At 47.9% G+C, this 23,395-nt stretch overlaps 1 protein-coding gene across 1 annotated transcript in view; it reads left to right on the top strand.

Annotated features, from left to right (window-relative positions):
• Positions 1-22,496, top strand: part of PAFAH2 (platelet activating factor acetylhydrolase 2) — a 30,156-nt gene extending 7,660 nt beyond the window's left edge. Inside the window, exons 3-11 of the mRNA XM_032863817.1 lie at positions 573-726; positions 1,295-1,391; positions 6,442-6,510; positions 6,888-7,029; positions 8,001-8,114; positions 11,660-11,751; positions 13,573-13,743; positions 15,533-15,687; positions 22,177-22,496. Of these exons, the coding sequence (XP_032719708.1) occupies positions 573-726; positions 1,295-1,391; positions 6,442-6,510; positions 6,888-7,029; positions 8,001-8,114; positions 11,660-11,751; positions 13,573-13,743; positions 15,533-15,687; positions 22,177-22,271 (1,089 nt within the window). The 3' untranslated portion in view covers positions 22,272-22,496. The remainder of the gene's footprint in view (positions 1-572; positions 727-1,294; positions 1,392-6,441; positions 6,511-6,887; positions 7,030-8,000; positions 8,115-11,659; positions 11,752-13,572; positions 13,744-15,532; positions 15,688-22,176) is intronic.
• Positions 22,497-23,395: the final 899 nt, after the last annotated feature.

Raw genomic sequence — 23,395 nt, 5'->3', positions numbered from 1 at the left:
CCTCCTCTTCTTCTGCCTTTATCCATTTTCCCTCCTGCTTTGGTTCTGGACTTTCCCTCCACCAGTTCCCAAGTGCTTCTCTGCCGGCCCTTGGACTCCCCCTCTCCCTTGCGAGAGGCACATACTTCCTATTGACCTGTCACCCACTCCCATGTGAAACGAGTATGTTGCTGCTTCCTAAGGGCCAGCCTCGAGAACGGGTCTGGGTGACCCCAGATGCTGCCCCGCCAGCATGAGGGCTAATCTCATTCCCAGGGCTCCTCCAGGCCTGGGCTCAGGGCCAGATTTAAATCTCTCTGATCCAAGCACTGAAAATATTTCAGTGCCCCCCAGATGTCATTGAAAATACAGTCGGCTATTTGAAATAACATAAGCCTTACATGTATGCTAAAAATAAAATTGCTGCTTTCCGGATTTTCTGGATGTAAAATTCAGGTATATGAATGGACGCTTAAGTGCCCCATTTTGCTGGCCTGCTTTGCTGGTAGCCCACATACCCCGAGTGTGCCTGTTGAGAAATCCTACCAGGCTTGGGTTCTTGCTCTGAGCAGTTGCTCTCTTCTTTCCTACAGGGAAGCTTCTTTCGACTCTTCTACCCCTGCCAAGAGGCAGAAGAGACCCCGGAGCAGCCGCTTTGGATTCCCCGCTATGAGTACTGCATGGGCCTGGCCAATTACGTGCGCTTTAACAAGCGCTGGGGGGGGTTGCTGTTCAGCTTGGCTTTGGGTAAGTGCTCCCTCCGCCACTCCACATTCCCAGCTTTTTAGTTCTGTTCCTGGGAGATCCCTAGGCAGGCACAGTACTGTAAAGCTGGCATCGTCCATCGTCCAGCCCTCTTGTAGTGGGACATGCATGAGCTGGTGTGGTGCGGAGAGTTAGGAGAGGATTACATACATTGGCTACAGAGCTATGTTGTTCTGGGTTCAAATCCACACTTCATCATTGAAAGTTTCTCCTTAGCTCTCCTCTCTCTGGGTAAAGTCACGTTGAATCATCCACTTCCCCCAACGGCCCCACCATGAGGAACTCTAGTCAACTGCCTTGGCATCTCAGGGGTTTACCCCATAGTTGTTTGGTACTTCTTTGCATTTATCTTCCCATATTCTATCATATTTGTACTTTCTAAGGAAGAAAGGGGGAAAGTAAAGGTGATTGATTGCCCTGGACTGCTCAGCGGTAAAAGGTGCTTCTCCAGTGAGGAGGGCACATGTCCCCACCCATGCCTTTGCCCAGACTGCCCCTGGGATTCTGGCTTCAGGGCAGCCGGAGATAATATAGGACCTGTCTCTGCTAGGATCTTGTCGCCTGCCTGTTAGCTGGAATGGCCCCTTTAAGACAAAGGACTCCGGATACCCTCTGATCATCTTCTCCCATGGCATGGGAGCCTTCAGGTAAGAGCTTCTGTCCCTCAGACCTTGTCATAGCCCTTAACTCATGGCAGCTGCTGAGTCTTCACTTACTCTCAGAGGGCAGAGAGATAGACATTTCCATCTGCCAGCACTGGGTCCACTGTCCCATGAAGGCTGTCCCTAAGCCTCTGTCACGTGGTGGGGTCTTTCCAGGGTCTTCCCATCCTTCATGTCTCATGTTCCTTCATGGATAAATGAATAAGCAGACCTAATTGATTACATGTTTATATTATATTTAAAAATAAAAAAAAATTTATAAGTAAACACTTCTAGCTCTCTTCCCATATAAACAGCACAGAAGTCTTAGAAGGAGCTGGAGTATTACAGCCAGACTCGTTCCTTCAGTGCCTGTGGAGGAACAGCTCTGCCATGGCGCCGACGTAGTGGTGACACCGGCCCACTCCCTGCACACCTGCAGTGCAGGGCCCAGCCCGGGGGAGGCTGTGCCCCATGCGAGCGCAGGACAGCCGTAGAACTCTCGGGGCCTAGATATCCTCTGCGTGGTGTGTGAGGGTTCAGTTAGGCCGGCACCTAGCAAGCGTGTACACATAGTGCTCGTTCTCTGCGTGGAGGACACAGGCTGGGGAACTGTAAGGTCTCTTTTACCAGACTTCGGGAAACTCTGCCTGATGTTTGTAAGGCAGTATGCATTCAGAAGTCTTCCTGTGGAGACTGATTTCCCCACCTTGCTGTGTTATGTAGCTTTTTTTTTTTTTTTTAAAGATTATTTATTTATTTGACAGGGATCACAAATAGGCAGAGAGGCAGGCAGAGAGAGAGGGGGGAAGCAGGCTCCCCGCTGAGCAGAGAGCCCGATGTGGGGCTTGATCCCAGGACCCTGAGACCACGACCCTTGCCGAAGGCAGAGGCCTAACCCACTGAGCCACCCAGGCACCCCTGTGTTAAGTAGCTTAATAACCATAATTCATATGTTGCTGTTTAACTTTGTGACTATTCTGTCTCTATGTTTATTATCAACATGTAAGTCTAGTTTATATCCTAGAGTGTCACACGTCGTAAATGTGTCTGTTTTTGCCTTCCCGCTCCCCAAACCATTGTCCACACTGTAGCCAGGGAGATCTGTTTGTTTTGTTTTTTTATTTTTATTTATTTTATTTTTTAATTTTTAAAAAAGATTTTTTGTATTTATTTGACAGAGAGATAGCAAGAGAGGGAACACGAGCAGGGGAGCAGGGAGAGGGAGAAGCAGGCTTCCCACTGAGCAGCGATCCTGATGCGGGGCTCGATCCCAGGGCCATGGGATCATAACCTGAGCCGAAGGCAAGCACTTTAACAACTAAGCCACCCGGGGGGTCCCTTGTTTTGTTTTTTAAAGATTTATCCATTTATGTGAGAGAGAGGGAGACTGAGCATGAGCAGGGGAGGGGCAGAGGGAGAGGGAGCAAGAGAATCTCAAGCAGGCTCCCTGCTGAATGTGGACCCCGACGTGGGGCTTGATCCCAGGACCCTGAAATCATGACCTGAGCTCAATCAGCTGAGCCATCCAGGCGCTCTGAGGGAGATCTGTTTTTTTGTTTTTTGTTTTTAAAGATTTTATTTATTTATTTGACAAGTAGGCAGAGAAGCAGGCAGAGAGAGAGGAGGAAGCAGGCTCCCTGCTGAGCAGAGAGCCCAATGTGGGGCTTGATCCCAGGACTCTGGGATCATGACCTGAGCCTAAGGCAGAGGCTTTAACCCACCGAGCCACTCAGGCGCTACCCTAGGGAGATCTGTTTTAAAAGCAAATATGACCTTTAATTTCAATACCTAGAGCAGTGCTTGGCAGATACTAAGTGCTCAGTAAATAGTTGTTGAATAAATGAATGAATATCGCTTCCCTACTTTGTCTCTACAGTAGCCCTTTGAACTTATTTCAACTCCTGTCAGGGTCTTACCTGAATTTATGTCCCAGATAGTTTCCAGCCTTGTTTCTTACTACTTGCCCCACTCCAGCTCTCTAGACACACTGACCTTCTTTCACTTACATAAAGGCACTACGTTATTTTCTGCTTCAGATTTTTATCTGTTCTGTGCTTTGTGGCTGTTCACTTTGCCTGGAATATTTGCTGTTCTGCTCCTCTCTTCCTCCTGTGCTCCCCACCCCTTCATCTTTGCCTGGCTAATTCCAGATCTCCCTCAAGGTCTTAGTTTGGATGTGGCTTTCTTAGGGACACCCATCCTGACCCCTGTATTATATTAGTTAAAGTTTTCCCATAATGTGCTTTATTTTTATTTTTATGGTTTTTTAAAATTTTTAAAAAGATTTTATTTATTTATTTGACAGAGAGGGATCATAAGTAGGCAGAGGGAGGGTGGGGAAGCAGGCTCCCTGCCGAGCAGAGAGCCGGATGCAGGGCTCGATCCCAGGACCCTGAGATCATGACCTGAGCCGAAGGCAGAGGCTTAACCCACTGAGCCACCCAGGTGCCTGCATAATGTGCTTTCATAAGATAACCTGTACTTTCCACTACTTCACACAATTGTAGTGAATGAATTACACGTGATTATTCTTTAAGGTCTGTCTTTCCTATTAGATTGTAAGCTCCATGAAGGCAGGAACTATATCTGTCTTCTCTCTCTCCCGGTACCTAGGACAATACCTGGAAAGTAATAGTTTCCCAATGAATATTTATTAAGTGAATGCAAGGGCTATGTTTTGCTAGGTTTTCATTCATTTAGCAAGTACATGGCATAAGAAGAAGGTGAGTCCTCTGGAGATAAGTCAAGGAATTGCATCCACTTGGGGAGCCCGAACATGGTCTCTCGTAACTGTAGCCCGTGGCAGGAGAGTAAATGCAGAGATGAGGCCGTAAGGCAAGTGGATGGTTTTCAATGTCGCTTTCTTATTCAGTAAATTTAGTACCTGCCATTTGCTGGGCCCGTGCTGGGGTTGTGTACTCATTAGTGAGTAAGATAGAGTCCCTTCCGTCAGAAGGACTGTAGTCTAGCAGGAAAAAGAAGTCAGAAACATTCTCTCCTAAGCTCACAGGTATTTTATACAGAGAGCAGGTAAGCACATGACTTTGGAGAGTGGTCTTTTAAGAATCTGTATTGAGACTTCGCACGTCAATCAACCTGGGTGACCCAGTTATAAATATTCTTCATTCGTCAGAATGAAACTCCAAGCCAAAGGGCAAGGAGGGAAAGGGACCTGGTTTCCTCCTGTTGCATAAGTGGTTAATTCAGGATCTGAAATCCTTCCAGACCTATGTGTTCCCACCCCAGGGAGCAGTATGTGCATTTAAACGTTCCCTGCTTGCAATGTGCTATTGTTCCTTTGGTTTCCACACAGTCCTGTGAGGCAGGCGGTGGGGGTGTGTATCTTACAGATGACCAAACAGGCTCTGAAGGGTGGGCTTGCTGAAGGTTACACAGTCTGAACTGGGAAGGGATCAGAGATCTCTCTGGGTCTGCCTCCCTTGGAAAGGTGAGGTGAGAGAAGGTGAAAGGAAATGTAATGTCTGTGCTTCCTGACTTTTCGGAATCAGTTAAGATCCAGGCAAATTGTAATAATAGAAAAACCACCAACAGTAGTGGCCTAAGCAATAGGAAATGTGTTTCTTGCTCAGCTCAAAGAAAGCTAGTGGTAGACAGAAATGATATGGTACTTCCACAGAGTTACCGGAGAACCAGACTTCTTTTATCATGCTCTGCCCCATGTGGCTTCCATTTCTAAGGCTGTCTAATGACGTCAGGGGGCTGCTGTAGCTCCTGCCATTCATCTACATTCCAGGCAATAGGAAGGGAGAACTCTCCTGAGACCGTTTTTTTTTTTTCCTTGAAAGTTCTATCCAGCATCGTCGGTTACGTCCCAATGACTAGAACTGCTTTGTTCATTTTAGTAGCTTCTAGCGACATGTGGCTGTTGAACATAGCAAATATGGCTGGTGTAAACTGAGATGTGCTGAATTATAAGATACTGGATTTCAAAGACTTAATATGGGGAAAAAGAGCTTAATAAAATATTTCATTAATTCCACATTTCTTTTTTTTTTTTTAAGATTTTATTTATTTATTTGACAGAGATCACAAGTAGGCAGAGAGGCAGGCAGAGAGAGAGAGGAGGAAGCAGGCTCCCGGGGAGCAGAGAGCCGGATGTGGGGCTCGATCCCAGGACCCTGGGATCATGACCTGAGCCGAAGGCAGAGGCTTTAACCCACTGAGCCACCCAGGTGCCCCCCACATTTCTTTTTTAAAGTAATCTCTATACCCAACGTTGGTCTCAAACTCATGACCCTGAGATCAAGAATCAGATGCTCTACCGACTGAGCCAGCCAGGCACCCCTAATTCAGACATTTTGATTATATGTTAAAATGATAATGTTTTGGCTCTGCTAAATTAAATAAAATATATTATTCAAATTAATTCCACCTTTTTTTTAACTTTAAAAAATATATCTACTAGAGAATGTTAATTACTTACGAGGGCAGCATTATATTTCTGTTGCTGGGCTGGAACTTAATCACATAGATAAACCTGGCTGCAAGGGAGGCTGCAAATGTCGTACTGATGCCTGTATCTTCAGCTGATAATCAGATTCTGCTACTAAGGAGGACAGAAAAATAAGTGTTTAGGCAGTTGACAGTGTCTGCCATATTCCTTTTTTTCTAGGAAGTTGGAGGCTGGACAGATTGACATGGTAAATTACAGGTGCATATTTGCATATTACAGAAAGGGCCAGAGTGCCTGTCTCCAGGGATCTGACCGGCTAATTTGGGAGACCTACAAGAATACGTAGACAATAAAAATGCAATTGTTGGAGTAGCCAGACTATATTGGGGGTGGGTGGAGGAGAGGAGTCAGGGTCCACGTGGGCTTGAAAACACCATGGATGGATTTACACATGGTTCTTGGAGCCTTGGGGAGACGAGTGCTCTGCTAACCAGAGAAAGCACCTTGAGGAGGGAGGGCTGCTGCAGGTGAAACTTCCTCTCTTCAGTCTTTTGAGATGGTCACCAGCAGAGCATGGTTGGAATGGGGGCTGCAGGGGGCCATTCTTCTGAGCGCTCCTCTCCTCTCTCGCATCTCTAGGACGCTGTATTCAGCCTTCTGCATGGAGTTGGCCTCCCACGGCTTTGTGGTTGCTGTCCCAGAGCACAGGTGAGGGGTGAAGGCCATAATGAACTCTTGGATCGGTTGCCGCCAGTGGGCTGGGATAGAGGCTAGTCCCTTACCCATATATTATTTCTAATTTTCACAATGACCATGCAAGGCAGGTATTCTACTCATTTTCAAGACAAGGAAACCAAAGTTCAAAGGTTCACTTGCTGGAAGGGACACAGCTGAGTTGGGGCCCAAGTCCAAGTCAGTCTTTAAAATCAGTGTTTTTTTCTACTCTCCTGTGTATGGCCCCAGATCTTTCTCCCTGCTAGCCAAAAGATGACCTAGAGTGTCTTGGCGGAAATGGAGGATTTGGCAAAGGGGAAAAGTAAGCTCAAGGGCGTCCTCTAGTTTCTCCAGCGGCACGTGTATTTCAGGGATGGGTCTGCCGCGACCACCTGTTTCTGCAAGCAGGCCCCGGGGGAGAACCGGCAAACTCCCGAGCCGCTGGAGGAAGAATGGATCCCTTACCGTCAGATTGAGGAAGGGGAGAAGGAGTTCCATGTCCGGAATTGCCAGGTAGGCTGTGCTTGTGTTAGGGGCGGGAGAGTTAATAAGCCTGTCCTCCTGACACTAACAGTCCCTAAGAAGACTTTGACCTTCTGTCCTGAAATCTCACTCAGAGTGGGTCTGAGCTTGCCATCGCAGAGAAAGGGGGTAGTAATCAAGACTTCACAGTTGCAGGTGACAGAAACTTAATTTAATCTTGGTAGGCAAACCAGAGAATTGACTGGCTTATACAGGCTGCATGCCAGGCGCGGGACGATTGGAGCCCGATACCATCAAGATGTTTTTTCCTTCTCTGTCTCCTCTGCTGGTTGGTCTTATCTGCAGACTGGCTTACAACCACGAGGATAAAACCACAGCTCTGGACAGACTGAGTTTGCATATACCTGGCCTCACCACCGGAGAGAATAGGGCTCCTTGGAGGGTCGTCCCCCAGTTGTCACACCTGCCTCAGGCTGCAGAATGAAAAATCCTGGAGGGAGGCTCCTGGGCCCAGGAGAAGTACCCAAATGGGAAATTTTCATCAGAAATAGGTCAACAGATTTGAGGGGGTCACAGTCCTCAAAAGTCAGGGGTAGTGGGTGAATTGGGGGCAGGTAAGCGCTAGGCAGACGAAAACAATAGATGTATGCTATCAATAGGCAAGTAGAATCCAGTACTGGGTTGATTCAAAAAAACACTAATTTCTTTCGTGTTCAGGGTGCTTTCCGATGTGTTGTCTTATTGGGTCCTCCTGACGCCCCATGGGAAGGGAGGCAGAGTGTGAAGGGCCGTGCTGACGCCAGTGGACTGTTAGGTGGCACTTGTGTGAGCTGCTGGGAGGTTGCTGAGCCTTTCTCAGGCCGTGGAGCCCACGGTGCTTGCTGAGCACTAGGTGGGCACGCTCTCCCCACACCCTCCCTCGGCTCTGTCGGAGAGTGAGGTTCTTGCCGAATGGTTGTGCTGTGTTCTGTTCCCGCCCCCACCACGACTCTGTGTTGCAGGTGCATCAGAGGGTGAACGAGTGTACCCGGGTGTTGAGGATCCTGCAAGAGGTCACTGCTGGGCAGATCGTCCTCAATATCTTGCCCGACGGGCTGGATCTGATGACCTTGAAGGTATGGCAGCAATCGGTGTCACCTGGAGTGCACGTGTTCATCAGGACCTTGGGGTCTGTTCTGTTACATATAACAAAAACCTAACTCATTGGCTTAAACCAGAAGATAATTTGTTGGCTCCGATAAGTGAAGAAGACCAAACGCAGACTGGCTTTAGGCCAGCGTAGCAAGATCCAGGGTCTCAGACATTGTCATCCGGGCTCTGGCACTGTCTCTTCTTCTCCTGGCTCCCTTCCACTCCACGTGTGGGCTTCATTCTCACCGGACTCTCTCCATTAGGCAGGAACCCTGGTTGCTGGCAGCCCAAGCCTATATTTCAATGCAGCTTCAAATTTAAAAGGGAAAGAGATTCTCGTGGCTTCCACTGTTCTGAGAAGGCTGTGGCCCTGCTTGGGTTACATGTCCCTTCCGGACCAGTCACTGTACCAGAGGGACAGGGTGTTCTGATTGGCCTGCCTACATTATACACCCACTTCTGGGTCAGGGGAACCTGAGCGCCAGGACTGGCATCCCTACGGGGCCACGTGGATAAGGGAAAGATGTCTCGTTCCCCAAAGGAAGGGCTGTTGAGCAACAAACAACCTGTGTTCTTTTCTAATTCTTTCCTTTGAGGGAATCCCAAAAATCCTCCCAGGAGGATAGAAACTGCCCCAGCTATGGAATCTGGTTCCTATGCAGATACATTCCCAGCAACCACCCCCATCTTTCCCACCTGAGTTCAAAAGTAACTCAGGCTCTATTTAAAGAACCAAGAAATCACACAAAAGCATACAGAAAAAAAGCTTTTCTTTTGCCATGTTGACGTTTGTCTTTCCAGTTCCTTCAAAACGCGTAACACATGTTTATGTTTTTAAAAACAATAATGTTATTATTTAATACGTGCTGTTTTGTGGCCCTTTTTTTCACTTAGCATACTAGTCTGAATGTCTTCTTATGCCAGTTAATATTTTTCTATGGCATGATTTTTTGATAGCCATGTAGTATGCCATTGCACAAATGAGAATGGGGTGTGTGTGTGTGTTTGTATATGTACATACATACATACATATATATAAATTAACAACTACTGTTGTGTGAGTACTTAAAATGTTAAGAGCCCCCTACAGAAACTTACGCAGCAAGCATTATTAGCTCTTTACATAAAAAGAAACCAAGGATCAAAGAGGCTAAGAATCCACCCAAGGTTACACAGTCAAGTAAGTGGTAGAGTCAGACTTCAAACTGGGGCCTTTTGATCCCAAAGCCTGTGCTGTGTGCCCCACAGACTTACTAGCAAATGCCTTTTAAAGGCTCTGGTCGAGTCAAGGCCAACCAGGGCACGGTATCTGCCTGGGGGGTAGCTGGGAGCCGACATCTGAAGCACTTCTCCAGCAGAGCGCTGTGTGCTGCCGGCCCCTAGCAGACAGACAGGGTTCTGGGCACTGAAATGCAGGGTTGCGTGCCTGTGAGCCTGCGACAGGCCTTGGGCAAGCTGGAGTTGAGTTGGATTATCATTCGGAGAAAGACGGCATAAAAACAGCTAAGAACATTTTCACCTAGCAGAGTAAGTTCTAAAAGTTGATTACTCACTCTTGTTGGCAAAGCTCTGGAGAAGTAGATACTGTGCTGGGTTGCCCGTGAGAGTACAGATTGCCCCACACAGAGCAGTTTGGCAATAGCTATCAGCAGTACAAGTGGGCATATTCTTTGACCTAGCGATGTCCAGTTCTAGGAATGGATTCTGTAGATATCTGCACGTGCAGCTTGATAATATGTACAAGGTTATTCGTTCCACTGCTGTTGGTCACGGCAAAAGATTGGTCATATCCTAAGTGTTCTCCAGTAAGGGAAGTAGTAGAATAGATTATGGGACAATGGATATTAGTTTTGGTAATGCTAACTGCTGTAACTCCTAAGTCCCAGATCTCAGTAGCTTAATGCAATACAAACTTACTTCTCTCCCATGCAAACGGGTGCTCCTCTTGCAAGGGGTGACTTAGGGATCCAGGATCCTTTTAGCTTATAGCTCTACCCTCTTCCACTTGTGAGACACAAGGCCACTGTGTGCATTAAGCCAGGAGCGGGGAAGGGCATGGAGGTTTGTACAAAACACTTTTTTATGGGCCAGGCCTGGAAGTGGAGATACCGCTTTCATGCTCCTCCTGTTGGCTGGAACTCAGTCCCAAGGCCATGTCCAGCTGCTGGGAAACAGAGTCCAGCTGTATGTTCGGAAAGAAGAGAGACAGATTTGGTGATCAGCCAGCCGTCTACGCCATGGGGAAACCAGATGTAGTTATAAAAAAGGATAAGGAAGGTCTTTCTGTAACTAATATTATTATGCACAAAGGTAAGTTTTGTGTAAAGAGTGGGGACGTAGAGATTCGCATTTACCTGTGTGTGCATTAGCTCTCCATTAGCTCTCCAAAGACACTGAAGAAACTGACCCATTTGGGGATACGTGTTGGGCCACTATGTGGAAAGGGAATGTGGTATGTGGGTGACTTATTTATATGCTCCTGATTTTCTGCATATATAAATATATTAACCTATGAAAAAAAGCAGAAGTGGCCATCAACCAAGCTGTTGGTCTGAAGGCACTAAGCAAAGGGAGAGAATTTAGGTATAGAGCCTCAGGGTGGAAACTGGGGAGAGCAGAGGAGAGCATGGGTTCAGGGCAGAGCCTCGACCACAAAGGCTAGAGAGATTTCCCAAACCCCTCGGCAGGCAGCTGCAGTGGCTTCTTACATAACCGTGCCCTAGAGGCTTTTGGGGACAACTTGAAATAGATATTTGCAGAGCAGGAAGAGCAAGCCGACTCATTCTGCCTGATCAAAGTCAGGACAGATACCCAGAGGAAGTAGAAGCTGGCTTTGTTTCTACACAAGGAGCCCTTGCCTTCAGAGGGACATGGAGGAAGCAGTAGCTTTCTGTTCTGTCCCCGACTTGGCTCCTGTGTCACCCTTTGGTCTGGCTGTAAGGCAGGGATCTAGGGGTTGGAGACGGGTCTCGTTCCTAACGTGCTTGCACGGATGGATCTGTGTGGAATCCATCATTTAGGCCCAGTCATTTCTTCACGTATATTTAGCTGTCTCCCTGGTCCAGGCATCACAGGTGGTATGCTTACAAAAATGAAGATGAGGGGCGCCTGGGTGGCTCAGTGGGTTAAAGCCTCTGCCTTCGGCTCAGGTCATGATCCTAGGGTCCTGGGATCGAGCCCCACATCAGGCTCTCTGCTCAGCAGGGAGCCTGCTTCCCCCTCTCTCTCTGCCTGCCTCTCTGCCTACTTGTGATCTCTGTTAAATAAATAAATAAAATCTTTAAAAAAAAAAAAAACGAAGATGAAGAGCATAATTTTCAGAATTCCTGACTGCAGGAAGATGTCTGGTCTGGGGATTGGCTGACTGGCTGCTCTCCGTTGGGCACGAGGTTCCTGCCCTACAGGCGGGACCTCACCCGCTGTACAGTGCTTCTGCCTCATTGTCTCACTCTCTGCTTCCTGTCTCTGAAGAATTCCTGGAAAAGCAGCCCCACATTTCTGATTTGGTTCAGTTCTCTGCTTTCCTCAGGGCAGCATCAACATGAGCCGCGTGGCTGTGATGGGACATTCATTTGGCGGGGCCACAGCTGTCTTGGCTTTGGCCAAGGAGACCCAGTTTCGGTGAGTGTCCTAGCGACGCTGCTGTGAGCTCTGTGCACTGTTCTGTCATTCAGCAAGTATTTGTCACACGAGTGTTATGTGCTAGGCCCTGGTTTGGGAGCTGGCAAACAAGAAAATAAGGTCTCTGATTTCATGGAATTATGTTATTGTTTGTTCTGGCAAACAAGAAGATAAAGGTCTCTGATTTCATGGAATTATGTTATTGTGGGAGGAGACGGACGAGTAAACAAGCTAACAGCCAAATCCCCAGCATTCAGGTGCGGTGAAGAAAATAAACAAGGCTGATACGCCAGAGTAATTTGAGGCTTCTTTCAGAAATGACATAAGCCAAGACTTCAGAAGCCAACCGTGTGAAGGTCTAGGGAAGGATCATTCTAGGCAGAGGGAACAGGTAATGCAAAGGCCCTGAGGTAGAAGGAAGCTTGCGGTGTCAGTGTAGGAATGGCACAGTGAGTGAGGGGGAAGTGGTTCAAGATAATGATCAGAGAGATAAACAGGCTAGATCACATGGCCTTTTGGCCAGAGTAAAGAGAGTTCAATTTTTTTTCCAAGTACGTTGGGAAACCATTAAGGGTTTTAAGCAGAGAAAAATATTTTAAGTTTTTATTTATTCATTTAACTAATCACTACACCCAGCGTGGGGCTCAAACTCACAACCCCGAGATGAAGAGTTGCATATTCTTCCAACTGAGCCAGGCAGGCACCCTGAGAAAAGTCTTATTTACATGTTAAAGTATTAAGAATACAGTGCTGATAGTTCCAGGAAAAATCAGTGGATTAAGTGTCCAACTTGATCTCAGCCCAAGTCTTGACTCAGGGTCCTGAGTTCAAGCCCTGTGTTGGGTTCCACACTAGGCGTGGAGCCTACTTAAAAAAAAAGAATTAAAAATTAAAAAAAGATCCCTCTGGCTACTGTATGAAGAGTAGATCATTGCAGGACAAGACTGAAAACCAAGAGGCCAGTTAGAGGAAGGCTATTTCAGAGTCAAGGTCAGAGATGATGGATTGGCATTCGGATAGAGGTGGGAGGATGGAGAGATGCAAATTGAGTCAGGATGTTTTAGAATTTGAGTGGGGGAGATGATTGTCCTTTATTGAGATGGAGAAGACTGGAGGAACTCTGGGTGGAGGAGAGGAGCTAATCTTAAGGCCTTAGTTTTTCCCCAGGGGACAGATTGCTGGACATACTGGCCATGTCTTTGAGCTGTGGCACCACGGAGGCTTTTCCTGTCCTCCTGTGCTGTGCACACTGTGGGCTCACATAGCTCCTCATGCAGTCAGGGCACTAAGCTCTATTTTGTTCCCTTGTCTGTTCTGTCTCCCCTTGCTCCTTAAGATCAAGAACTGTGTTATGTGTCTCTGTATCCACAGCATGGGGCTAAGCACATAGTAGGTACTCAACGAATGTTGAATGAATGGCCTTTGAGTAACCCAGGTCAGCTGCCTGAGAGTAGACCCGGGAAAAGGTCTGATCCTTGCTGTCAGGGACTTTAAAATCTAGAAGGATCTGGGGTGTCTAGCTGGCTCATTGAGTAGAGCATCCAATTCTTGACCTCAGGGTTGTGGATTCAACTCCTGCGTTGGGCATGGAGCCTATTCTAAAATAAATATAAACAAACAAACAAAACCTAAAAGCATCTTTGGTGACAGGTAAAAGGGACGTCTCTCCAAGATCCCTACTGAAGGGTCTGGGGGTACCCCCTTCCTGGCTTTCTGAGCCTTCGTCCCACTGAAGGGAAGAACCCTGTCCCTCCCCCACTGGCCTGAGTATTCTTGCCTGGGTTTCTGCACAGCAGTTCCAAATGTCTGGTCCTGTCACAGGTGTGCTGTGGCTCTGGACGCTTGGATGTTTCCTCTGGAACATGGCTTTTACCCCAAAGCCCGAGGCCCTGTGTTCTTTATCAATGCTGAGGAATTCCAGACAGTGGGAAGTGTCAACTTGATGAAGAAGATATGTGCCCAGCACAAACAGTCCAGGATCATAACTGTCCTGTGAGTAAGCCCCTGGGTCTTGATCAGGATCCCCAGTGTCCTCTCCGTTTGCTACTTGGTGATGGCTCTCTTAATTTCTTGTAAATTATCTGTAAGTTCTACCCATTAACACAATACTTAAATACTTCCTGAAATGCAAAGTGTTAATTACTTTAGGATTTCCAGTCTGTCCTCCTTCATCTAGCTCTACCTACAGCAATTCCTTTACTACTTTATATGACCCGATGATGGGATTTACCTGTTGCTTCTGGAAGAAGAGTATTGTGGGATTGTGAGTTGGAGAGGGAAAGTATGGGTCGATGGACTCCAGAGATCTCTAACCTCATTTGGGAATTTTATTGAGTCTTTTGAAGAGTGTAAATACAACAGACCCTTGACATTCACAAGATAGACTTTTGGAGACCTTGAATACCTCAATTCAGATATCGTCCATAAACCTAAACCATCTATATTCTCCCCAAGAGAAACCACATTCACTTCCATTACTAGCATCATCAGGTGGTTTTCTCTCGGGAGCCACTTATCACAAAAAGAAAATTTTGAGTGACCTTCAGATCCATACCATAGATCAGAAGTGGCACAGAGTTCAGGTGCAGGGCTAAGGGCCCATGGACAAGTCTCCCAACTTGCTTCTGCCCTGCACTCGAGCCTAACAGAGCCTGACCACATATGCCTCAAGGGTCCCAGGTCCTAGTTCAGCAAAACGACAATGAACTACATGTCCCAGGCTTCTGGAATCACTTGGGTAGTTGAAATCCTGAATCCAAAGCCCTAGAATGCTGGTAGTCCCGTAGTCAGTACTTCTTTCCGTGCTTCTCTTGGCTAGGCTGTCTTCCTTAGGGCCAGCGCTCCCCTGTCCTTCGGATCTCATGGCTGCAGGGGACTGGCTTGACAGTTTCCCCAGCCAGTCAGATGGAGGATAATAGTGACCTCTGGAGGGAAAGGAGGCGAGAGCAGTTGGCAAGGAGAACCCAAGGGCGATTGGACTATCGGCACTGTATTCTTAAACCGAATGTTGGGTACCCAAGTGTCCATTATATTATTCTTTTCCACTTTTTCATCTGTCTTAAACAACACATTTTTAAAAACAAGTCGGGTTTTCTGCATGATGTCAACTAAAGTTTAGCGTTTAGATTTTCTTCTCTCATTGAATTGACTAGTAAATACTTAGCTGTGACTCATAGCCCAAAGTGAACCTAGTGGGAATTTCACTTTTGAATTAAATGCATTTGATAGGTAGGAACTTAAATTCTAATCCAAAAGCCCTCTTTTATAGGTGTTTGCCCTTACTTTTTTGATCACTTCAATAAAGGCAGGTGATTCCTTCTCCTATTTAGTTTGTGGCACTGTTCTGATGAAGAAGGAGCCGATATGTTTTGTGACTATTCAAACATCACCAGGGAAAAGCCACAGTGGTTTATAATGACAGTGGAATGGCAGGTATGGCAGGCCTTACCTCCTCGCCTCCTCGCCGCCTCGCCCTGCACCTGCCCTACTCTACTTAACTCAGCCTTTCCCAGCACTGTTAGACGTGGTCTGGGGGTTGAGGCAGCTTTGAAGCCAGACACACCTGCATTCAAGTCCTAGCTCTCTTCCTTCCTGGCTGTGTGACCTTGGGCAGATCATTTCCTCTGATTCTGTCCAAAGGAAAATGCTTCCCTTCCGAGACTGTGGTGAAAACTCAGAGGTGGTGCACATAAAGCCCCTTGCCCGTGGTAGGTGCTTAGCAAATATTCGTGTGCTCTCACCTCCAGACCTGTACCAGTTACTCATTTCTCTTTGCCTCTAGTGGTTCTGTTCATCGGAGTCAAACCGACTTTGCTTTTGTGTCTGGTAACTGGATCGGTAAATTCTTCTCCATGCAAACTCATGGGAGCTTGGACCCATATGAAGGTCAGGAGGTTATGGTGAGGGCCATGTTGGCCTTCCTACAGAAGCACCTAGGTAAGTAGAGAGCTGGGGTTTGTGGGCAGCCCTGGGGGTCCCTTAGATTTCCTTACCCAGTGGCCTATCCTGACATGTCCCAGGTCAGGCAGATATATGGCAAAAGGAAAAGTCTGAGTGAAGGAGAGAGTTGCGTAGAGTTGCAGACAGAATACTTAGCTGTAAGTTTGCAGACCCTAACTCTTGTCTTTTACTCTCCGAATGACCTTGGCCTAGTCATTTTACTTCTGAGCCTCGGTTTCCCCACTGTAAATGGCACTTTCACCTCTCTCTCTCTTTCTCTCTTTCATTACCTGTGTCCTAACTCATTCTCACTCCCTTCACCTGTATGCAGAGGAGGTTATGATGCTACATGGGCTAAGTTCATAGACATGCTTTAAACAAAACAAAGCATGGAAGGCTTATGACCAGTGTCATCCATCACTGACCAGCTAAGTGGCAAGGCCTGTAGAGGTCTTTGGTGCAGCCTTCCACCCAGGGGACATCTCCTCTCCCTTCGTCCCACCACACAGTCAGGCAGTATGGAGAGTGCACCGGTACGAGGGTCAGCCCCCTCTGCCTCTCCATTTTCAGACTGATATTCTAGTTAGGCTCCTTTTGGTTACAAGGACTGGAGATTCCATCATTTACCTTGAGAAAAAAAGGAGAGTTTGTTTATGAAAGTACACCTGGCCACGTGGGAAGTGAAGAGTTAGGGGAACCCAGGTAACTTGACAGGACTGACCGCTCTCTCTGGTCTCTTTCGTGGGCTCAGTCTCTCTGTCTCTTCTAATGATATCTGTTTCTCTTACCTCTGGTCTATTTTCTTCTTTTCTACTATGGTTTTTCTCTTGCTGATAGCATCTCCTTATTCATAGGTAACTATGTTCCTCATAGCTTCGGTCAGCTCAAACCACTCACAGCTTGGTCTCCCTACTTCGTGGCATCCTTTTCCTCTGTGGCTCTCGGTCCTCACTGCCATATTTTCTTGGGTTTCTTCGACCAGATTCCCAAGAGATACAGCTTGATCTCCCAGCTCACCTTTATTTAGCAGTACGTTGTAGGCCAGTGCCCCACTGAGGCCTGGAGCTCTCTTGACCGATGTCCCTTTCAAATCCAGCCAGCATAGAGGAGGCGAGGGGCTGGGTGGCTCAGTCGGTTAAGCATCTGCCTTCGGCTGAGGTCATGATCTCAGCTTCTTGGGATGGAGCCCCGCATCGGGTTGTCTGCTTAGCGGTGTCTGCTTCTCCCTCTCCGTCTGATCTCTCTTGCTTTCACACTCTCTCAAATAAATAAAATCTTAAAAAAAAAAAAAAAAAGAAAGAAAGAAAGAATGGAGGCGGCTACCACTGTGTGCCTCAGACTGATCCCTCAGCGGTGTTGTGCACAGAGCAGTTTCCTTCAGAAGGGAGCCAGGCCACCCCAAGTGTCCAGGGTCACCTCACTCTAGCCTAAGACCGAGATCTGATCCTTTCTGACTCCTCTCTGCTTGGCCTGGTCATCCCCTCGAGGGCCACCCAGCGAAGCTGCAGACCCTTTGCACGTGGCAGCTGTTCAGGTACTCAAAGTCCGCAGTGGTGTCTTCTCTGCGTTTTCTGTTCGGTAAGCTCGATGTCCATGGTACCTCCACCTGTTCCCCATGCGGTTCCCCATGTTGCCATTTATTATCCCCTTTGGATGCACTGTTTGTCAGGGTGCCTTTTGATGTGTGGTGCCCTGACTTGAACCTGACATGCTGGATGTGGTACATAGAGCAGGACGGTCACCTCTATGCTCTGGACACTAGACGTCTAGTTGCATGGCCTGAGTGCCTAACAAATTTGGTGTGAATTCACTTTGCTTTCTTTTTTTAAAAAATATTTTATTTATTGACTTGAGAGAGATGGAGTGAGTGAGAGAAAGCACAAGCAAGGTGAAGGGCAGAGGGAGAAGCAGACTCAGGATCCCGGTATGGGACTTGATCCCAGGATCCTGGGATTCATGACCTGAGCTGAAGGCAGATGCTTAACCAACTGAGCCACCCAGGTGCCCACAGATTCAGTTTGCTTTTAAAATATATTTATTCTGTTATGAATGTATTGACTCTATTAACCGGAATTTACATATCTACGTACATGTTCATTTCATCTTGCTCCTGTGAGCCATGACGCCCCCTGGGTTTAGAGACCTTAGGGTTAATACTTTAAAGCAGTGCCCTATCACCTCATGGGAGAGGGAATGGATCCGTGACCCTAGACTGCAGTGGGGACTGACTACATGGTCCTTGGCCCACTCTCCCTGGTCACTGTTAGCATCATGTCATTAGCTAAAGAGTGAAAGATGGCAGGGGAGGCCACAGTGGCATGATCTGGCTGCCTTTAGGAGTGGTATCTGTTGAGCTAAGATGCTCATTACTGGAGACCAACAGAAGAGCTGGGAAGGAGAGTCTTAGACCGTAGGGAGATTATCCAGAACTTGCTTTATGCCAGGCCTTCACTAAGTACTCAGATTCACCATCACATGTAATCCCAAAGATGGCCCTCTCTGGTAGGTACTCGTTTCATTAACGCCATTTTATAGATGAAGAAATGAAGCTTTGGAAATTTAAGTAATTTGTCCGCAGTTATCTGGTTATGAAGTGGCAAGGCCAAAATGCACCTAAATTGCCTGATTCCAAAGCCCACATACTTGGCTGATGCCCTGTCCTGCCAGCGACTCCAATGACCAAGGTGTAGCCTCGGTCTTGAGGAGACACACAGAGCAGGCACCAAACTGATGGAAGGGAAAGGACAGCCAGGAGAGGAGGATCCCCAGACAAAGTGATGCGTGTCTTTAACCTTAACAGATGAGTCTGGTTCACCAGGGATGGGGCCCAGGTCTTGTAAACAGAAGGCACAGAGGCTTGTGTGGTCGGTTTGGAGAAACTGGGTTTAGTGTGCCTGGAGCCCAGGAGAGTGAATTGGCAGAACTTAAAGGCAGAGAAGTGGGCAGAAGCCAGGTGTGAAAGCCACGGATTTGCTGAAATGAGTGTGGATTTTAGTCCATTGGCAAGGGAGTGTCATGAGTAGACATGCGTGGGCCGTCCAGCTGCATCATGGATGATGGGCGGTGGGCCTGTCTGAGAGGCTGAGGGTCCCACTCCGAGGCTCTGGTGTCACTAGGCGAGAAGAGATGGGACAGAGTCTGAAAAGGCAAAGCCTCTCCGTTTGGGGCAATTAGCTTTGCAAAGAGAGAAAAGCATTTTGGTGGCCACATGGTGCATGTCACACAGGAAACCAAAATGGGTTGCAGCGAGCTGTACCTCTCCCCGCTCCTAAAAATGCCTCTGGGAGCGTATCTGCCACTGACCCAGGGATGTTCCTTCTCTTTTATTAAGAAGATCGGTGCTTCTGTCCTATGAGCTGTAGGCATCTTCTCTCTCCACTCTTCCACTCTCCCTTCTCCTTTCTCTGCAGACCTCTGACACCCTCCCCTCCCCTGTCTCTGAGCTGATGAACTTGGCCTCCCAGCTCACTGAGAGAATGGAAGTAGCCGGTACTTCCTCGAAATCCCAGCACCTCATCCACCCACCTTTGTGTGGTGCTCTGCTCCATGCCTGGCTACTAGCTCCCAGTCCGTTCTCTAAGGCCAGCCCCACCACCCGCACACCACGTTCCCTTCTCCCCCCCGTGGGTTCAAGGTGATTGTGACAACAGGTTTTTCCTTTTATCTGCAGACGTCAATCTGCCCCTCTTGACCTGGTTCATTTCACCCTGAGATTTCTCTCTCTCTCTTATTTTTAAAGGTATTATTTATTTATTTGGGAGAGAGAGTGAGAGATGGAGAGAGAGACGTAGCACAAGTAGGGGGAGAGGCAGGAGAGGGAGAAGCAGACTCCCCGCTGAGCAGGGAGCCTGATGCAGGACTCTATCCCAGGAGGTTGGGCTCATGACCTGAGCCGAAGGCAGATGCTTAACCAACTGAGCTGCCCAGGTGCCCCTCACCCTGAAATTTCTCTTAAAAGATACCTATTTGACCCCACTTTCCCCTCCAGTTAGCACCCCATTTCCCTGTTCCTCCTAACAAAACTCCTTGAAAGAATGTCCGTCTTTACTTTCTCTGGCTCTTCTCTCTACATTCTCTCCTAAACCTACTCTAGTCAGGCATTTGCATCCCGGTTCCCTGTGACAACTGCTTTTGTCAACATGGCCAGTGACCGTCACAACCCTCAGCCCGGTGGCAAGTTCTCCTTCCTCATCTGCTGCCGTGCTCAGCAGCTTCTGAGAGAGCTGGTGATGCCCTCCTCCATGAAACCCCATGTTTGCTTCCAGAATACCCCACTGTGGGTGTTCTCCTGTCTGGACGTCTGCTCCTTCTCAGTCTGCGTTACTGCTTCTGGGGCTCAGGGCTTGGACCTTGTCTCTGTATCCCCTCACGTTATCTATCCACTCTCGTGGGTAAGTCTCAGGCTGACAACACCCCACTTTATGTCTCCAGTTTGATCTCTCGAGCATCAGATCTGTATAACCCACCACTCAGGGCTTCTCCACCCAGTAGACATCCCTAACAAAACCCGATTCCGAGTTACTCAAGCTGACGTCTTCATTCTTGTCTCTGCTCCCCTTTCCGATCCCTCAGAAATCCTCTTGGCTCTACCTTTTGACTGCATGTGGTCACATGCCCTCACCCCCATGACTGTCACCCTGTCCAAGTTGTCTCTCCCTGCCCTTGCCTCCCCACATGGTCTTTTCCTCATCAAGTGGCCAGAGTGAACCTGATAGAAACTAAGTCCAGTCTCTCACACCCCTCTTCCGAATCCTCCATGGCTCCCCATTTCTTTGAGAGTCAAAGCCAATGTCCAGCGTCCTGCTGGCCCTGTCTGATGTGGCCCTCGGTCCCTCCTGATCCCCCACTCCCTGCTGCTCCTCCCCAGGCCGCCTTCAGTGTTGCTGCGCAAACCTCCAGGGCTCCAGGCACACGCCCACTTCCGGGTCTTTGCACTGCGGTTCCCGCTGTCTGCGACACTGTTTTGTTTGGTACCGTGGCGTCTTCCCTTCTCCTTTAGGTCTTTGTGCAGATCTCTCCAATGAGGCCCACCCTGACCACCCTTTTACTTTTTATTTTTTTTTAAGTTATTTTATTTTATTTTAAAGATTTTATTTATTTGTTTGACAAACAGAGATTACAAGTAGACAGAGAGGCAGGTAGAGAGAGAGAGAAGGAAGCAGGCTCCCCACTGAGCAGGTAGCACGATGCGGGGCTCAATTTCAGAACCCTGGGACCATGACCTGAGCCGAAGGCAGAGGCTTTAACCCCCTGAGCCACCCAGGTGCCCCTTAAGTTATTTTATTTAAGTAATCTCTATACCCAGTGTGGGGCTAGAACTCATGACCCTGAGATCAAGAGTCATACATTCTTCTAACTGAGCCACCCAGGCACCGCTGATCCCCCTTGTTACGGCCCTGTACCTTCCCTTCCTCCCCTCATCCCCATCTCCCAGGCACCACCACTGCTTCTCTTATCCGCTCTGTTTTTTCCCCATAGTACTTACCACCTTTTCCCACATGATATAATTTATTGTGTTTATTGTTACCTCTGCCTATTAGATTATGAGCTCTACGAGGATAAGGGTTTCTGTTTTTGTGTGGATGTATTTTTAGCACCAAGAACAGATTGGCCCATCATGGGTGTGCTTGATAGTTTCTGAATTGATGAATATGTAACACTTACTTGTTGAGGAACTCTTCCCTGCCAGGTTTGTGGCAGGGCACGGGGGATCCAGAGATGAAGGAGAGTGGTCCCTGCCTTCTGTCACAGCTTTTGTTTGTTTGGAACAAAAGCACCATTTGCCTGTTCAGCTGTGCCCTGCTCCCTCCGCCTGAGGCCTTAGTCCCTTTTTGACTGTTCTTGCTATGGTAGACCCATCTGCCTGCGATCCCAGGGCCCTCTCTGGAATCCTATCCAGTGATGGGCTGCCTCATGATGTTGCCATCCAGTTCTCTCCCACCCATCATGGTGGTCCCCCGGCTGACGTGCAAAGATCCCTTCCTTCCTGCTCAACGGCTTCCCTGAGCTTGGACGTGGGCTTTCCATTTTCTCATGCCTTTGACCCAGGTTTGAATTCTGTCTCTACCATTTCTCCATTGGAATGACCTTGGGTGAATAGGGTAGCTTCTCTGAGGCTCAGTTTCCTCCTCTCTAAAATAGCTAATACAGGACTTTCTGCATAGGGAGACTGTGAAAAGTACATGAATCGGTGCGTGTTTGGCACCGTTTCTAGGATGCATTACCCTTCAGTAAATGCTGCCTTCTGTTATTATTATTGCCCTTACTGGGTTGTTCCGGGTCAAGCAAGTCATTTATGAAGCACACTGATGAAACATTCAGTGCATACTAGTTACCATAGTGCTCTCACCATCACACCCACCATAACCAGTCCTTTCCATATCCCTGATGCTCTTTTCCAGGATGACCCCCGAAATCCACGGTAGCTACTCTTTGAACTAACCTTACAAAGATTTCCCTAACCTTCCTGTTTTTTTTCCCACACAGACCTACAAGAGGACTATGACCAGTGGAACAGCCTCATTGAAGGCATTGGACCATCACTCACCCCAGGGGCCCCACACCATCTGTCTAGCCTGTAGGCACAACCGGCCATTTGTGAAAGGTCACTGAGCTGAGTTCCCATTTGGGGCCTGCCCAGGGACACGTAGCCTCCTATCAAGAAGTGGTTGATGTGACCCTCACAGATTAAGAGGATGTAATTACGCTGCTGATTGGATAACTGGGTACTTTGATCTTGGACTTGCTGATCTTAAACTCACGCTGGGACTTGGATCACTTACTGACTTTCTGGGAACTGAACCCTGACGGTGTGGGGAATAAGCAGTGGGGTAGAGCTGGGGGGGCGGGGGGTTACTTCAAGCTTTAAGCTGAACAGTGTTAACCCAGGGGCCTACTCTCTCCCCTTGGGCCATTGTATCTTCTGCCGTGGAAGAAATGAAACCAAAGGATGGAGTGAAATTCCCACCTTCAGGACCTCTAGCCCAGCTTAGCACTACCTCTTCCTGCCTCTCAGCCTTTCCCTCCCCAGGGCCATTTGGTAAGTTCTGAGCACTTTAGGTAACTTTCTAGGACATGGACCACCATCAAGATTCTCCATTTATTTTCTTGTTCCATGAAACATGGTCAGGACTCAGACTTATGAGCCCACAGAGGAGGGTGGGAGTAGTGTCCTCACAGCATAGGGAGAGAAGCTGAGGTCCAGAGTGGTATCACAGAAGCTCTGGGTGTCAGGGAGGTTTGCCAGAAATGTACCTTAACAGGAACCCACACAAGTTGGTGGAGATGGAGAAGGTAGGTTAACACCATTAAGTGGCCGTTTGAACAGGCCCTTGCCACAGGAGGGAGATGGTTTGGTTGGCTATAATTCAGCCCCCCTGCTCCCCGGAGATATCTAGGAACACTTTGGTCTTTCCTCTTACCTCAGGTATCATGAGCCTCCAACGTGCCCAGAATCAGGGCGCTATAATTGTCTATTTTCCGGCTCTGAGGCCCTAGCCTCAAATGTATGTCAAGATATAGACTGAATTTCCATTCTGTTCCATTTATAATATGAATGATATTAATACTCATGTTTGCCTAATGATACATTGGAATATTTTCTTTATTTAATCTACATTAGAGCAAGATGGCGAGCCATCTGGAGGTAACTTTTCCTTCTGTCTTTCTTTGTTCGCTTACCACTTATGCCCATTTGGGAAAAAAA

The sequence above is a fragment of the Lontra canadensis genome, unplaced genomic scaffold, assembly GCF_010015895.1.
Source record: "Lontra canadensis isolate GAN:19392208 unplaced genomic scaffold, GSC_riverotter_1.0 scaffold25, whole genome shotgun sequence".
Classification (NCBI taxonomy): Eukaryota; Metazoa; Chordata; class Mammalia; order Carnivora; family Mustelidae; genus Lontra; species Lontra canadensis.
Note: the sequence above shows the minus strand (reverse complement) of the source record. Positions and strands in the feature narration are given on the sequence as shown.